At 32.6% G+C, this 19,922-nt stretch overlaps 1 protein-coding gene across 1 annotated transcript; it reads right to left on the reverse strand.

The window, feature by feature from the left end:
- Positions 1 to 12,626: 12,626 nt before the first annotated feature.
- LOC131848593 (serine protease inhibitor 77Ba-like) lies at positions 12,627 to 16,778 on the reverse strand. The gene has a single exon (XM_059198509.1). The coding sequence runs from the start codon at positions 16,547 to 16,549 to the stop codon at positions 15,275 to 15,277; it is 1,275 nt and encodes a 424-aa protein (XP_059054492.1). The 5' UTR covers positions 16,550 to 16,778; the 3' UTR covers positions 12,627 to 15,274.
- Between the last annotated feature and the right edge of the window lie 3,144 nt (positions 16,779 to 19,922).

Genomic DNA, 19,922 nt, shown 5'->3' on the forward strand with positions numbered 1-19,922 from the left:
AAATCATACACCCATCTGTTCCATGTACATATATGGACATATAAGAATGTTAGGATGAGCATAAAGTTAAGTTAAGCCGATTTAATTTTATTTACCCATGAGGGTAAATAAAATTAAATCAAAATATCTTTATTACAGTTTACAGACAGTTCGGAGTGTTTTCGAGCTGAGAAGGACTGACAAGAAACTCAATGCTTATTATTTTCAAATAATCTTGTACATTATTAAAAAGATACAGATTATTTTTAAACTAATGTAGTAAAAACACCGCCTTTCAATAGTCGCGGGTTCGATTCCTCGCACGGTGTAAAAACTTGTATTCATAGCGGTTTCTATGTTAGTTGTCGCATCCTCCTTGTTAATGTGTATTGACTTAAAACAACAATTATTTAATAGAGCAACACGTTAGTTTCTTGATCATTCTTCTTGTAATGAGTCCGCGTTCCGAATGAGTGGTAGAATAAAAAAATACTATTCAATAGTGCTTATATTTTATTCCAATAAAGATTATTTCTATATAATTACTTTGGATACATAACGTAGCCACTGTATAAGGCGGGCCGTATGCTCACAAATGCCCTGTATGATGTAATTGTAACATGTAACGAATGCAATGGCCTCATTTCTTGTTTCATGGTAAATTATGTACATAGATTTAAATTGAAAATGTAATATAGTATGAAATTATTGTATAAATTATACATTGTAGATATTTAATTAAATATTTATTCAAAATTATATATATCAAGAGAATACTTAGAGACACTGTGTAATTATGTTTAGACATTGAAGATCAATTGGTACCTAATTGTTAGTTAACATTTAATGTATATGTAAATTATGTAATAATAATAATAATATAAAAAAACACACACACTTCACTTATTTGGTTTCGGCCCAAAGCGTAAACAACCAGTAAAAGCTATTAAAATGAGACATCAATAATAATAATATCTTATAAAATTAACACAGCGCCATCTAGTCTCACGGTAGTCAAAGTTTGTGTTATGGGTACTATACAACTGATATAAATGCATAGATATGTATTTTTTCTAAATACGTAGGTACATATTATACATAGAAAACATCCAGACCGATACAAACTATCATTTACAGGAATGCAAATGTTTGTACCGTGTGAGGAATCGAACCCGCGACGTAATGCGGCATCTATATAGTATGGGGCTATCCACAAATTATTTGATATGTTTATTAAGGGGGTTTTATGCATGATAATGGAATGGTGCACCAGCCTGCTCTAACGGTTAACTCTGGCGGTCCCATCTAGGTTTACCAACTATTAAACAGTATTATACTGTTTTTCACTAAATTATACTTTTTACTGTTGGACAAAAATAAAGTATACAAAATACTGTTTTCAGCATTAAAACCTCAGCATTTACTGAAAGCACAGATAATATAATATTGCGTACTGAAAGAGTTTTTTCAGTAATGAATGCTAAGTAGCGAGATGATAGAAATAGAGCATCCATTAATTTAATCAAAATGAGCTCTTCATTTATTTTAATTTCAATTATACTTGTGGTGAGGCTTATTAAGTTTTTAAATTAGTAAGTTGTCCGAGAAGCTCTAAAACATATATATTTAAAACAATAAATAAATAAAACACTGTATAATATTCTTCACAAACCTGAATATACTTTATTTCTTGTAAAAAAAGTTGGCAAGCATCGTAGTAAATCCACCATGCATTTATCACGTCATACATAATCAATTCTATATATTTAATGCATAAAAATTTTTTCTTTACGATTGGATTGTAGCGGAATTACACAAAATAAGTTTTTTTATCGGACTACTCTAATGCTGTTGGCCTCAACTGACCTTTACAGCTTCACCGGAGGATAGGGGGCGAGTGCAGATGGCACCCCAAATCTGCAGAAGGGCTTATGGAGCGGCTGAAGGCCAACTCCCGCCTGACAGATACGACTTCAGTCTGAAGGTACCACTAGGGGTTTGAACCTCGGCTCGTGCCGTCGTAATTTCGATCCCCGTTTGAATTGGCTGGGGATCGATCGGAGAGGAGTCCATTTCACAAAATAAGTGATATGGACTCCCGCAAAGTTACACCTGATCTGACAAAATGTAATAAATTCTGTTCTATTTTATTCTATGTGATTCATTTCATAAAATTGGATCTTGTTCTAAATTAGTCGTCCTACCTATGATTCATATATATATTTTAGGCAACCAGCTCGCTTGGCGTTTGTTGAATATCCCAATGTATAAATAGGTGTGAATTTCATCATTGTTACAAAATGAGTCTACAGCTAATTATGCTACTAGATTCACTTAGTTAACAGATGAAGGCCTCGTGGTCTAGCGGTTTAGTACACCGCCTAACATCCTATGGTCGCGGGATCAATTCCTTGCACGGTATAAATATTTATGAGTATGATTGTTTGTATCGGTCTAGGTGTCTCCTATGGATATTATGTATTCACAAAAATTTGTCTATGCATTTGTATCCGTTGTCTTGTACCCATAACGCAAGTTCTAGCTTGCTTATCCTGGGACTAGATGGCGCTGAGTGCATTGTCCAGAGATATTATTATTACCTATATATCCGATTGCGTATAAGAGATCGCTTTTAGTAATAAGACTAATGAAGCAATTTATAAAATTCTATTTCATATTGTTTTAGCGCGAACTAAGACCGAACTTTCTCTTCAAGTTTCGTTTTAGTCTTATTCTCTTTAGTTTATTATTATGAAATGTAAATAAATATATTATATTATCTATACCTTATTTAATGCTTTGTACTTCCCTTTCCAGTGGGAACATTATGGTAAAAACTTTGTATAAATAGTTATAAACAAACGCATATTGTGTAAAGCATTTAAAGTCGTATACATAGGGGATACGATTCATTTTCGTAATTGCCATTTGTAAAATTAAGTAAAGATATAGTTCACTCTAGCCAAAAATCATTGTAAATAGCTTAGGTAACTGCTTGTAGAAAGAGGTAAGTAATTTTAATGTATAAATAACTAAAAACTGCCACTGTATTGTATTAAAATCGTAAATAATATTGATAAATAAATGTGATGTCCAAAGGTTGGTGTTACATGTATTTGCTTTATAATTTCCTTTACAAGTCCCTTATCATATTAATTCGTGAAACATGTTCTTTGTATCCATTTTTACGAAAATTGCGCCAACGGATGAATATGAAATTTCGTACATTTATAGTTTATATACAGAAGAATTTCAGATAACTTATATTTTTTTATATTAGGTATGTATAAAAAATATAACTCAGTAACCTGTAATTTCACTCGTTAGGTACTTCATTCATTCATTAATGAGAAGCTTCTTATGTAACTACAAGTAGTTCATACTGGCCTGGTATACCTACATTAGTATTAACTTAACAACCGTTTGATTGTTTATGAAATTGTAAAACACAATTGTATTGGGTACTTCGAACCTCTTTGGATCTATGTCAACCTGGTATTATAACTTTCTGTCGCAGGTAGTGCATCGTCAAACAATATGTATATAATGTATGATATAATTTAATTAAATTATAGAAAGCTGAACCCGAAAACATTAATGTGCTATAAATTAAAATCGCCATTAAAAATAGGTGTAGATGGTAGTTGGGTGAAAACTTAAGATTGTCTGTATTTTTTAATGCCAAATTTAAATTAACAAAATTAAAATAAAATTGATCAAAAAATTAAAAAGGGAATGTTAGGGGTGAACTCTTATCACTTAGAAATATGAAAAATAGATAGATTCCGATTCTCAGAGCTACTGAATATGCTACAATTTCATAACAATCGATTAAGTCTTTTCGAAGAGAATGGTAACTGACATTGTGACACGAGAATTTTATATATCAGAAAGAAGATAAGAACATAAGGTTAGCAAGTCGCAAGCAATACGTCATATAATTTATAGTTGGACGATCTTCATTAGTTTATACCACAGATAATATAATATTACATAGTTTATACAATCCTAGTAGGTAATTGCAATACAACACCACACAAAAATGTTCTTTATTTCTCTGTACTATAACCTTATCTTGTAAATTTATGGAGTTTTAACTAAGGACGAATCCACAGTCAGCAGAAATTAATTCTTGATGAAGGAACAATTACAATGTTTTAGTTTCCTTATATTATTCCTGATAAATAATGCGTATCTTGCCTTAAAAATATTATTGTTACCGGATTATTTGTTTGCCAACCGGAAACAATTGCTTTTAATTAAAATACACGAACGTTGATATGAAAAACTTTATTTTTTTATTGTTATTTTTTCAATACTACAAATGTGTAATAAATATAGGCATGTATATAAACGATATTCAATATAATATGAGTATATTAATGGTATAATAAAATCGAGCATAAAACCCTTGGCACTCTTTATTAAAACTTAATTACCTCACTTTAGAATCATAATCATATAATTAGGTACATAAAATAGACTATAAACTGATAGTCAGAAATGCAGATAATGGAAATCTTACTAATATTATAAACGCAAAAGTTTGTGTATATGTATGGATATATGGATGGATGTTTGTTACTCTTTCACGCAAAAACTATTGAACGTATTCCATGAAACTTTACGGTAATGTAAGCGTATTGTAGCTTACATTACCGTACATCAGAATAACGTAAATTTGATGCGGGTGAAACCGCAGGCTCAGCTAGTAAGTTATGAGCGTGAATTAATCTATTTTTTATGCCGCAAGGCACAGAATATACGTGTGCATGCTCGACTCTCGACAATCGTCTTTACACACCATACAATAGCCCATACAATTAACTTCATTGATACAATAGATCAGCGGTTGTCAAACCGTTTTTTGTTTTTGTATTTATTTATTTTAAACAGTTTTTGTACAAATTGTAACTGTTTTTTGACCTAAGGATATTTATATTATTATTTCACCCACTGTGTTAACCATTAATTACAATAATTGTAATATGCTGCCTAAGGTACGTTGAAGAACATGCATGTGTTGAACAGCCCCGGATATTTTTTTTTCAGGCAAGGTAAAAACTGAAAAATTCCTGTGTAAATTGTCCTGGGGGTAAATTAATGTCTGGGGGACCAGTTGTTATGCATGGAACACTCTTACATTAGATATTAGGAAGATAAAATCATATGTTTACAGGAATCTGTATCATTTATATATAACACTAGCTGTTACCTGCGACTACGTCCGTGTTGAATTGAACTTTCTTTTATTAATATAAATGAAGTATTTCTTATAACATTAGCCATTTGCGAGTGAAATTGCTGTTGAAATCTGTGCAGTCACAATATTCACACGTAAAACTAAATTTTCTTCGGGTGGTCCTCACAACAAATTACCAATCGTGTTAGTATTTTAACAAAACAGCTTTTTATATCCCTTGGAGTTTTAGAATAGCATAATAAAGTTTTATTGATTCGTTTTGACACAATAATAATTTACACAGGTTAAAAAACAGAGTCAATGTGGACCACAACTCAGCATAGTGCTGAGTTTTCAGAGCATACTTTGAGAAATTAAGGTCGGGCAATAGGTATCGAATAAAATTAGTGATGTCACATAGTAATTTTATGACAACTCAACCACGGAATAAGGCGAGGCTGCGTGACAAACGTAACTTGCAAGGTTGTGCTGCCTTACTGCATTCTTTTTAGTTCTGAGTCAACACAACTTTAATACTGTCAACCAATAGTATACCTCAACAGTATTGTCATAGAATATAAAATAGATTGAACGCAAACAATCTCGGGTATTTCCAATTTTGTCAGAGGTACGACACTTCGTGGGTAATTTGGTTTTCCTGTTTATTTATAAATCGTTTATTGAATTGCCCAGACGTGCGTATTCGTTTAATGCATGTTATGTTTCTTGGTATTCTTATGAACCAATAAAACAGCTATATCTCCACCATTTCGTGTTCCACTAACATATGCGGACAGTGTAGAAAAAAACAACTTTTACCGAAATATTAAGTACACATTAAAAAGCGGAAAAACCACGAGTTTGTATTTCCTTTTTGTACAGGATTATTTAAAGGGTAGTATGTATCAGGCCAAACCAATTAGATTACTCGTGATACAGAGTGTAAATCTAAAAATAAATAAATATTAGCACAGATAACTTAATATAGTATATCAGAGTAACACGCAAGTTTCTTACTTGCTCTTGTGTTGAATCTGCATTCTGAATGAGTGGTAGAATAAAAAACATATGACTATTCAAATCTTTATATTCATAATATATACCTATATTTTAATAGCGATTTTAATTTATATGGCAAAACAAGGTTTGCAGGGTCAGCTAGATAGAGATAAGAAAGGATGTGTATCCGTATATGTAACAGAATAAATAAAAGCAGAATATAAATGGTTTATACTGTATTTGAAAAAAAAACGGAAAATTAAAACAAAATCTCAAATACGGTTGTCGATACTTAGGTAACAGCTAGAGTTGAGTTTAAAAAAATGGAGTCCTGCTATCATGTTGCTATTTTGCTAGGACCCCGGATAGTCAATCTCGAAGAAGCCGGAGCATATGGATTCCTCTCGAAGTCCCCAACGCTAGGGGATCAAGGATCAGTACATACTACTTTGTTGCCTAATCTAAATTTTTCTAATTCTACTCTAAGTTGTATTTTGTCGGATTACCCATGAGCCGAGTTTGAGGACGGAATATTGTAACACAGGTTCCGTTCCATTCTCTTATATACTATCTTTTCAGGATGTTTATAATTAAAAAAAAAAGTGAATGGAATAAATAAATTTAATGTTATTAGAGAGCCTTCTTTGTAATATCATCCTCATATTTAAATTTTACAATATTTTTGTGCAGCAATGTGACTGGTGATTGTTAGTTTGCTCTCCCTGAACTTTGTTCCTGTGGCAGACCTATTATAGATAGGTAATATTTCCGTAAACATAATAGATAACTGCTCTACATGTAATTAAATTGATTATCTACCGGCATATATAGTTAATTTTAATAATAAACAAAAATAAATCATAATACTAATGGGTGGCACAGCAAGGCTCAATCAATACTCGTTGATGTCAATATAAATTGTTTTTTCATTACAAAAAAAGAAATAATAATAATAATATAATAATAAATATATAAATCTTATTTCTTATTAAACTTATAAACGTAACTTAGAAAGTTTGTGAGTAACAAATATCCATCCAGATGTTTGTCACTCTTTCACGCAAAAACTACTGAACGGATTTTGATGAAACTTTACAGTAATATAGCTTATACATCAGAATAACATATAGCCTATAAATTTCATGCCAGTGAAACCACGGGCACAGCTAGTAAATAATAATAATACACACATACATACACTGCACTTACTTGGTTTCGGTCCGTAAGTGTGGTATACGCCAGAAAGCGTAAAAACCAGCAATAGCTGAGAAAATGAGACAACAGTGATGATAATAATAATATAGTCGCAAGCTAAGTAAAGCTTGTGGGTATTAGACCACTGATACAAATACATATATATTATTTTGTAAATACATATCTAACATACATTGGAAACTCGCAGGCCGATATAAACAATTATACTCATGAATACAAATGTTTGTGCTGTGCGAGGAATCGAACGCGAATCACCGGAAGTCATGTTCATCTTATCATCCTCCACTAGTGGCCCCACCAGCGTAAACCGTTAAGGCACCGATGCACCATTCCATAATCATAAATTAAAAAAAATCAATAACTAATACTAAACCATTATCAATAACTGGAATAAAAGAGAAATCCTCAGAAACTTTAGTAAACACGATGACGTGACTACTTTAAATAAATGTATCGTTATATATGTATTATATTTATTTACGTTTGTACAAAATGTGATTCATATGTATGATAATGTGAACCGGTTCTTATCACATTCTCATATTTAATTAAAATGACCATTAGCGAAGCAAAATGGCCGGCGGATGAAATATAAAGGTTTGTGTACACTGGCTTACATTACAATTATAACAAATTATATTTATACTAGCTGTCCCTGCAAACGTTGTTTTACTATATATACTGAAATCGCTATTAAAAAATTTGGGTTAGTGATAGAAGGGTGAAAATTTAGGGTTGTTGTGTTGTAATACCCCATTATAAAAAATAAAAACATTGTCCAAAAAATAGAAAAATAAAATTAGTTTCTTATCATCAATTCTTATCACTTAGGTGTACGAATAATATAGGTATAGTACCGATTCTCAGATCTACTGATGACGCATATAGAATTTCATAAAAATTTCAAAGCCGTTTCGGAGAAGTATGGTAAGTAACATTGTGACACACGTGTTTATTGTTTAGGGTTATTATAATTATAAAATATAGGTATACCACCACTTTACACTTTACAATATGTAGTTGCTTAGGGGCTGATAGCGGAGACAATGTCAAAACCTGCCACACAGCTATGAGAGAGAATTGTGGAGATTTGGCAGTAAAATTACAGGGTATATAACGACCTATGGTCCTCAGGAATGGTAGAGGTACCACATACATATCATCACATGATGCGACGCTGTTGATGTCAGATCACGTGGGCCGTCTGTTTGTCAATCCAATTAGACATAGAAAATCACTCAGACAAATACAAATATACTCATGAATATTGTTTGTACTTTATAACACCGTACCAAGGTGACGCACAGGTTAAACTGGTACGCTAACTAAATGTTGTTAATAATGATTAAAGGTATAGGAGTCATGCCCCACTTGTAAGTACTATTGTTCTGGCTATTCTTTTGTTATTCTTTAAGCACGCACCGTTATTTTAAAAAAACCTGCCGACGAAACCGAGATAATATTAAAATCGAAAATCAAAATATCTTTATTCATGTAGGTCTATTACAGACTTTTCTCTTGACTTGTCGTCTTCTTCCATTGACCCCTATCAGCCGTCATATCAGAGATTTGAAGTGTGAGATAAGGTAGCTAAATTACAAGTTAAGAGGTACAATATTAGTCCTTCGGAATAGCAACGCATGAGTGCTATCGCAGGCGTCGTGATACCGTGATGTCCGGTTACAATATACATTGGTGGTCCACCATTTTGTTTCCTATTCTGATAAGATAAAAAAAAATCGGCAAGGGCTGTTTACTCACTAACGTAAAATGTAAGGTAGGTAGGTATTCATAAAAAAATAAGCTAATCTTTACATAGTATAAAATGAAATCGTTTCCACTGTCTGTTCTTATAAACTATGAAACGGATTTTAATACAATTTTTAGCAATAGATAGAGTGACCCAAGAGGAAGGTTTATGTGTATAATACATGCACCTACACCCGTGTGAAGTCGGGGCGGGTAGCTAAGCGGGTAGTAAGAAAATTATAATAACTGTCCACTACATTGTACGCACCTAGTATCCGCAATACCACAATAGATTAATATAAAAATACAATTCAATGGACAGGAAATTCATATCCTCTGCTTTTGTGAGTAAATAGTGCAGTCAATTGATTACTAGGTAGGTACTTATTTCAATTTACATATCATGTAAATTTGTTTTGTGGTTAATTATATTACACCGCAGTATGTGTGCCAGGGATGTCAATACTAGAGAACTAGTAAAACTACAGGTTTTTTGTCTTCTGGACACCCATGTGATTGACCTGATCGATTTCAAACGGGGATTGAAATTACGACACCCTGAGCTGAGGTTTGATCCCTTAGCGGTGCTCTCAGACTAAAGGCGTATCCGTCAGGCGGGAGTTGGCCTTCAGCCGCTCCATAAGCGCTTCTGCTGATTTGGTTTCTGCACTCGTCCTCTAGCTTTGGTGAAACTGTAAAACCCAATTTACACTCAGCCCGAGTTGGCAGGGAAGTGAACACGGAAGTGAGCAGCGCGAGAGTGTATACTATACTTCCCATGCCATTGGCGCTGCACTCGCGCTGCTCGGCGCTGCATGTTAACACGCGCTGCCCGCGAGCGGTAGCGTGTGTTTACATTTAGCCGTCTCACTCAGTTGTCGCTCGGCGTTTTAAGCGAAAGGTAAGGAAGAGTCGCCCGGTAAATAAGTATGAGGGCTGAGTGTAAACGACATTCAATCGCGTCGACTCCCGTCGACGCTGATGCGGCTATATTTCCGGCAGCGCGAGTGGCAGAGGAAGCGGCTGAATGTAAACGTAATATAAAGGCCAGCTGCGGCAGCATTAATGTAGTCCGAAAAACAGTCTTCGGTACTAGCATATTAAATTATCTATATAATTATCCTCTTACAAGTGTACCGTTTAAACATCGGTATTCGATGATGTACGAAGTTAGAGAGCCAAATTGAGTCAATTTAGTAGATTTTTTATTTCATTGTTTATTGTTTTAAGGTTTTTTTAATGGATGATTATGCGATGCTAAGGGTCTACGCTGACGGATCACCAGTGGCGGATGATACTCGTAAAATGAGCATGAAGTGAGGTCCGTTAGCCCATTTTGGCTCCAGAAGTTTTTACTTGAAATACGAGTATTAACACAAAAACTAACAGTTTTACAGTTTTATTGTATGTAAAAAAATAAAGAGATAAAGAAGTCGAGTAGGTAGGTACCTATATTGTGAAAAGGACTGAAAATTAATTGGTTCTAATATAAAAACAAGATATTTTTTATTATAACTAGCCCCGGCTTCCCCCGGGTGTACATGTATTATACATATATATAAATATATATATGTATAATACATGTACACCCGGGCTCTATCTATTGAAAATACCGCTTAAAAATCCGTTGCGTAGTTTTAAAAATTTAAGCATACATAGGAACGGACAGACAGCGACAGCGACTTTGTTTTATAATACGTAAAGATATAGTTATTAAGTAAATAAATAAACGAGAACATTTAAACTCGCCCTTGTCAACATTTTATTATATCCTCATACATATACATAATACGTCATATACGTTCCATAATATAATTTGTAAATCTATATGAATTTATAATTAAGTCATATTGCTAAACGAGTATATTACGATTAGTTACTCATAAATCAGTATATTATAGAAGCGAATTGAGTATTGTTGGACATTGGGAAGATAACAATGTTTAACATGCAATAACATAATCCAAATTTTACACCCAATAAAAGCATAACTTCACAATTACGTTTCAACTCTACAGAAACGAGCATAAACCACAGGCGCAAACACTGAAGCATAGAGTACATCAAACATTTTCTAAATTAAAAAAAAATGTTTAACAGTATACTCAGTCACTCGGAAAGGTCAGATTACCTTAAATCTCTTGAGTATGAAAACTGTGAATACTATGTAGTCTTAATATCTCTCTCTTTCTCTCCCACACACACTCACAGGCACAGATACATCCACACACACGCACACTTCAAGTAACTGATGAAGTTTATACCTATTTTGATTTTTTTTTGTTGTTTTCGGTCTATAATTTAAATAATTGTAAATTATAAGAGGAAGGACCTGGTGAATCTATTCTACAGGTTTCTACTTACTTTAGGTACCAGGGTACAATGTAAAATGTGATAATTGGTTGAAATTAAATTATGTATCTGTGCGCAATAGTTATTATTATTATTACCACGCTAAGGCTCCAGAGATGCACGGTCCATCAGATAAAAGTGTTTTCTAGAAGACCTCGTGGTCGAGTAATTTTAAATATTCTGGTAATTTATACCGAAACTCTGCGTGGTTAAGGGCGAGCATAATAGATCTATGTAGAATGCAGTGCTACATGTCTAAGCACACGACAATAGTCCAAAAATAAATAAATAGGTGAGTATAAAGTACAGAATTTGAGAGATAGATCTATATATGCAAGAATAAATATATTTAGATTAAATTAAATTTAAAATTATAACTAGTAACGGTTCTGAGTTTATTTATATTATTAAAATAAATTTACCTACACCTATTTCAGATTCTAGACGTCATTAATATCCTCAATAATGTAATTGAGCTGTTGACGCAGTTAGTAGAGAAGATAAAACGAGTTTTTTTCCAATCTAGTTTATATTTTCCTTGAACGACATATGGCGCGTAAGTTGACATAGCAGTCAGTGCCGTATTTACCATACCTACTTTTATAAATATATATATATATATGGATGGATGGATGTTTATTGCTCTTTCACGTAAGGACAAAGAAAAGCTATAAATTTCCGCTGTAGGCACAGCTAATTTTGAATTAATTTTAATTAAGTAATGTTAATTAATATTGGAATAAATTAAAATGATACAAAATATATGCAATTGTAATAAATTTTAATAATGTCAACTATATTTTTATGTAAGTCAGACAATATTAAAGGAAAAGATAATATTTACAACATATTAATGTATAAAAAATTATATAAATAAATAAATGTAATATTGAAAACATTTTAAAATTATAAACCAACTTGCGGTTTTTGTATATTAATTTTTTTTACATTAAAAAAACTTCACTCGAATGTAAGTACAAAACTAAATTAAAGTATTACGAAATGTGCTAGCAATTTTACATTTCATTTTCATAATCTTTCATTTCTAGTATTATTACAATAAACTTTGTATTTAAATAAATTTTAGTAAGATCTCGTTAGATTATGAAAAAAATATATAAAACATTTTACACTAACATTTTCTATGTAAATTGTCATGATTTTCTAGATAAAAGGATATTTAACAAAACTTATACTAAAGTTTATTAATAAAAATCTTTTAAAATCACTACCTAACTAAGTACTTAAGAAGAATGGTCCCTCTTATTATACAATGTCAAATAGAGAGCTTAATTTTAATTGTAGTCTACATAATGCACGCTTCATTATAAATTGGATCAACTCTTAAATTACAATTTATGAAAAATCGACCTTAAAGTAAAACCCTTATAGTCTAATTTACAAAATTTTAAATTGTTGGTTTAAAGCATTATGTACACTTATATACAATGTATGCTTAATAAGCATGCGATAAGCACAGAATGACTTTTTAGCGCTCCGTTAGTAACAATCGGGCGATTGAAAACCCGGGTATTGTGGCAATGGCCCCTTTATTCACAGTTGGAAATTTTTGTCAAAATTCTATTTAAAGATCCAACATAATCGTTTTAAAGGTCACTTGGACCACTCCACGTTTATTTATAGATACCAGACCGGTTTGGACCACAAGGTATGCTTGAAAATTTACAGTTTTTATTTACATAAAATACTATGTTGTATTTATCCACCAAGAATTTCAAATATGGGTATTCACTAAAGGCACAAAATGAAGATAACAATAACAACATAAGGCACAATACGTTTGTACATATAGTCCAACTTTCTCACATCACACACACACACACATATTCACTGAAACATGTTTCCACACACATCACACACACACACACACACACACATCAGACAATACACAGTTATAGTTCCACAAATATAGCTAGATTTTGCAACTTCTTATATATATTTTAGGTGTCAAATTCCTTTGCACTTTTAGCATTGTACTGTCTAATGACTGTCAGTAAATTGTATTTTAATTATACTCTTATATTTTTATGATATTGAAATTGCTAATTTCAAGTATAGATATTTAAAGTTTATTTTTCATAATTAAATTTCCCTAACCAGACAAAACAAATAATATAATAATACAAAAAATATGAATATACTTAAGTAATCAAGAAAAATAAATTATAACAATATGTTAGTAACAAACTTGGCCTGAATATACATTACAGAAACTGCACAGAAAAAAAAATATGCCAAGGATAATTAATGTTTATAATAATAATTATCCTTGGCAATCCACAAAATGCCATATAGTCCCAAGCTAAGTAGATCTTGTGTTATGGGTACTAGACAACTGATATAAAAACTTAGATTTTTTTTAGTAAATACATGTGTAGTGTACTTAGATAACACCCAGACTGATATAAACAATCATACTGATGAATACAAAATAATTATACCATGCAAACCCACGGCTATCGGAAGTGAAGTGGTGAGTTAGACTGCCGTCAATATATGTCCAGAATTATGTGTATGTATAGTACATACACATAGTTTTGGGATGGCCAAGTCATAAATATGCCAAGTAAGAACAAACACACACATACACAACAAACATCTTAATTATTACATATTCATTTATGTCTTCTAATAATTAAGATGTTTGTTATGTAATTATAACTACAATTGATTTACTTTATGTAGCACTTCATATAATTTATGTTATTGACCATATAGCTGCCATAACTGAATTTTTTACAATAGTAATACTTAGTACTTATATCTGTATAAGTATACTTATATATATTTATATATATCACTAACACTATCATAAATGTAGAATATAGTATGGGAGGATATTAAAACATCAAATACATTTTTAATTGAATCTATATGAATATTTTAGACATATGATATCAGTAGGTCATAATAATCTTTTAGAACTCTTAAAAGGCATTAAAAATTAGTAATAATGATGTTAAAATACTAATATGCATTATAGACTCTACAATTAAAAGTCAATATATTTTATACTGTAAACACCCATATCTTAGAATCTTAGACTCTCTACTAGACTCTAGACTTGTATTTAGTGGCAATATTACTAAGTCATCAGTTTATTAAATTTGTTATCTAAATCTCATGGTGATCTACTAAAGACACAATTTTTTTATAATTAATAACAGTACCTACTTTATTAAATAATGAATATTTAATACAGTACTGTCATAATTGTTCAATATAATTGAAGATAATATTATTTTTCCAGTAATATATATTACATTATTATGTATTGGTATGTCAAAGAAATTTAATAAAGAAAATATATTATAATGGTAATTGTAATTATAATTCTAACACACTTGTAATATTTATTAACAACATCCCTAAATGCAGCCCTGTGAGCTTACTAATAATTACACTTGCATCTGAGTTTATTGATGCAATCATCAAACAAGTAACATCATACTTCTATAGCACTAGAATATCATTTAATTACCTATTTAGTCATCATTACAAAGTGGAAAATTATACAATTTACAACACTATACAATATGTATTTTAAATACCTATTTGTATAAACTTTAATATCAGTCCAGCCTATAATGTAAAAAGTTATCTATTATTTATTACAAAAACACAGCAAGGTTTTTAAAAAACAGCTGTTTCCGTTTATAGGATGATAAAATATATCATCAATATTAACATATTGCTTATCAATTTAGTGGTATGTTGAATTTGATCCACAATCATTTGAAAAGTAACCACAGCCTATGGAACAATTCTGATGGCATTTCAGTATAACGATGGTTGCTGGTAGAAACCACCAAAGACGACTGTGTTAGTTGTCTTCTCTACAATTACATATGTGAAGGGGTGGTTTGCTTCAAACCGTATTGTACCAATACGGTTGCTGAACTCTGCTAATGTCACTCCAGATGCTGTAGTCCCTTCTTCTGTCACCTCAATCTCAGCCTTATGAATTATCTTGGACACGTAAAGTGGTGTACGTGCCATATTCGGTAACCTTGCTCTGTTCTCGTCAAACAAATCAACAATATGAAATTTATTCTTCAATATAGCAGACAAATCTAAATTGGATTCAATCTTGAAGCGTGGTAATAAGCAGTCCACCTCATCATCGCCATATTCTTCCTTAGCAACTTTCAATTCGTAGAATACTCTGTCCAATGTTACTGTGTAGAAATTGTAGAACATATCCTCTATGGATACACCAGGGTGTGGCAACATAATAAGCATAGACAAACGATTCTCTATACCATAGGGTATTTCCATAACTCTAGCTTTTAGTTCTTGAATGTTAGCAAAGGGGTATGTGTGCCGACTGTACATCATATTTACTTCACCAATCCTTTGACCATGGCTATTGTAAAATGGCATTCTCGTTGTATATGTAGCATTGAATGGCACCGTCCACTGGCCTCTGAAGTATAATGCACTCGTAAGCACCATTGGAGCACTTCTAAAGATACTACCATCAACTAAATTCTTTATTCTCCCATGTGTCACATTAGATATGGCACGGTTTATGGAATTTGCTGAGTTCTCAGCATCTGCAAAGTTCAGAGGCACTACATCTGTGTCATAATAAGTCTTCGCTATATGTCTGTAGTCTGACAACGGTAAATTGTCAATATTTACAAAAATTGCATTAATCTTAGCTAATTCTACTGTTTTTGTATTCACTAATAAGTGTTGGGCTACGTTTCTAAACTGGTTTCTTGTATTTTCTCTATTTTTTAACGACAATCTAATGGCTTTATGAATTTGCGCTAGAGTAAGACTGCTCGCGCCTTCAGCGATGACGGCCAGTACAGACCATACAGTAATTGGTGACATTATGAAGTTTTGTGTATGGTTCTGCAATTTTGAAGTATAATGCAAAAGTTCCACCGAAAAATTACCAATCCGCTCCGTCAGTGGCTCCATGTAAAGGTCGAGAGGAGGCAATTGAGGCGAGCTAATGGGCACTGCAGGCACATTGCTTTGTCCAGAACACAGCACAATTAATAAAACAGAAAAGAACAACTTTAACACTGAAGCACACATTTTTTTTAATTAATTAAACGTAACGTTCGATAATAATATTCTTATTTTAAATTTCAAATTAACAGAACTAGAGATTCTTTTTTAAATTTGTTAAAAGTTTGTTATGTAGTCATCATGCAAAGAACACTTGACACGAACGTCACGTCGCGCGAACGAGGAAGACTGACCGGTTCTCGAGTTTGCTGCGCAATGTTGTATGTTTTTAGACGTATTTATTACAATCGCGGCTCGTAATATTTACATGTTAAAACTCAAACAGCTTTAGTTGCTTACAATTGTCGGGAGGACGAGTTTATTTATAAAGAAAAATCCCAAATTTAGGGCAGTACCCAAAACCCAGGATGCAGCCCTCTAAATCTTTGAATTAAGGTTGCCAGATTTGGCTTACCATTTGGTATAATTTATTAAATATTGTTACCTACGTGTTTCCCATTGTATTATATAGTGTAATTACAACTGTAATGGTTTGACAAAAAAATATATTATTATTATTATTTATCGACATTTCAAAGAAGTACTGAATAATTGGGCCATATTCAATTTTTACGGCATTTTTCGACATAACTTAATGGACAAGAGTGGTAAGAAAATCCAGGGACTTTCTTAGTTGTCTTCTTTACGGTTGCCAGTTATAAGGCTGGATATGCTTAGCTTTTATTATGGATAGCTTTTTTAGACAAAATATCAGAATGCGCGACTTCGTACTACGTCGCATTCTGAACAGCAATATTTTAAATGAAGTTTACCACAATACATAAGTGAAAATCACCCTTAAATCGATTTAGCCGTTTATGGGATTAGCACGCATAAACATTCTAACATTGAACAGCTAATCACTAATTCTAACAATAACGTTTAGGGTTCTCAATATTGATGTCTTCGATAATAGATTTTCTCTTATTTATATTTTACAAAAACAAACAGCGATTAGTTTCATTTTTAATTATTATAAACACGCTTTTTCTTATAATCCCCGAAGATTTGGAAATGAAAATCCCCGTATTTGTAGTTTTTTTATAGCATGTTAACTCGTTAATATTACGATTACGATGAGCAAATAACGGCTCAGTCGTCTACGTAATATTGATTCAAGCACCAAAACTGGTTTTTCGTTCAATCCCGGGGCGAAATTCTTACATTACTGCAAAAGTATTATTAACTCTGTGATGTTTTTTTATAATAATAATATTTATTTATTTATTCCACACATTTTGTACAAATAATTTATTAGGGCCTTGACTTCTGAAGTAGGTATAGAATGTACTTGTGCTCGGAATGCTAACGCGTGGTCGTTTTTTTTATACTACTGTGGTCGCAAACAAGCATACAGCCCATCTGATGGTAAACGGTTACCCTAGCCTGTGGTCGCCTGAAACACCAGGGGTGATAAGTGCGCGTTGCCGACTCTTAAGAAACCTTAATATACTCTTCTTGAAAACCCCCATGCTATAGTCTCGTGAGAAAACACGTTCATCCCACAAACTAAGTACCGCGACGGTAGGTACCCTACGCGGTCGTACCCCGTCGTCATTCTTCCGGGGAGAGGACGATCTTTTGAATTTTTTGCACACTATAGAAAACAGTTTTTTTTTATGGGTGAAAATGGCATGGTTCACCCCCCTGCGCTAACGGCTTACGCTGGCGAGGCACCAAAGAAAAATGATAAGATGAGCATGAGTTAGTTTCCAGGGGGGAACTGGGTCTGGTCAACCAGGGAACTGGTCAACCTGACATGGTACATTGCTAGCAATGGGGCCACCAGTCCACATTACTAACAATTCCCCTCGCCCCAAGATAATATTTTTTTTTTAAATGATAATAGAATGGTATACCCTCCTGCGCTAACGATTTACGCTAGCGAGGCACTAGTGGAGGATGATAAGATGAATATGATGTTAGGTCAGTTAACCCATCGTGACAAATTCTCGAGGAATGTGTCACGATGGTTTCCAAGGAGAACCGCGTGGAGGTCTACCTGACATGGTATATTGCTAGCAATGGGATCATCAGTCCACATTACTAACAATCCTCTTTCCCCCCAAAGAAAAAGAAGAGAGTAATGTGGGCCACAGATTAAGAAATACTGGTCTAGATAACATATATCTACATAGGTTAACTATTTTCATTAGGGATAGGGAGATACCCATGTATAGTAATGGAATGTTATCGGGTTGTTATTATTTATAATTAAATAATTAACAGAGAAAGATTAAGGAAATTAGTTTGGGCAAAACCCATTCAAATTGCTTTGGCGTGTGAATTATAGCGAGACTTACCTATGACGTGTTTATTTTCCATTTTTACTTCGTCATGAATGTGATGTAATAATGTGCAATATCTTTTTTTTTGTTAGGTAATTGGAATGGGGAAAAAGAGTTACCTTTTTCCCCATTCCAATTACCCACCTGATGGTAAACATTCATATACATGGAAACTCGCATTGTTTCGTGCGGAATAACTTATTGTGGTAATATATGGAGCATATAAATTAAAATTCAAAATATCTTTATTCATGTAGGTAGGCCTAATACAGACTTTTATGATATGTCAAATCTACCGTCATTTCGGAATTATTTCGAAATGAAAAGAACTGACAAGAAACTCTGCTCATATTCTTTTCAAATAAATGATATAAATGTTTACAGTAATACAGATTTATTTTTAAATTCACATTTGGGAGAATAAAGTGACAACTAGCAATGCTATTGCAAAGGAAAATAGTGTAATCAGTATTCGTAACCCGAACATACCAGTCCAATATTTAAGATACACGTCTAGCAATACATCGATGAGTAGGTACCGCATTCAATTCCATGCAACATTTGTTGTATGATGCGTGCATAAACAGACCGATAGAAAATTTCTAAAAACTGTTGTTATGGATCCTGTTGTACTAATCAAATCCTCGTATTTTATATATATCTTATATATAAAATTCTCGTGTCACAGTTTTCGTTCCCATACTCCTCCGAAACTGCTTGACCGATTCTCATGAAATTTTGTGAGCGTATTGAGTAGGTCTGAGAATCGGCCAACATCTATTTTTCATCCCCTAAATGTTAGGGGTAGTCCACCCCTAAATTGTTTTTTATTTTAAGGCAAAACAACGTTTGCCGGGACAGGTAGTATATATAATATATATATATATACATATATATATTTGAATAACCACAAGTAACATCATTATACATAGTATAACTATGTAATATTATGTTATCTGTGGTATAACTAACCATTGTTAACGACGTCCGCGAGGAAATAAATAAAACCTCTAAAATAAAAGTAAGCTATAAGTTACTCCTTATAACATTAGTATATGCGAGTGAAAGTCCCTCAAAATCGGGAATCCACCAATTTCAGATATTAGTAAGAA

Source organism: Achroia grisella, unplaced genomic scaffold (assembly GCF_030625045.1).
Source record: "Achroia grisella isolate CSIRO2021 unplaced genomic scaffold, CSIRO_AGI_Agris_v1 utg5640, whole genome shotgun sequence".
Classification (NCBI taxonomy): domain Eukaryota; kingdom Metazoa; phylum Arthropoda; class Insecta; order Lepidoptera; family Pyralidae; genus Achroia; species Achroia grisella.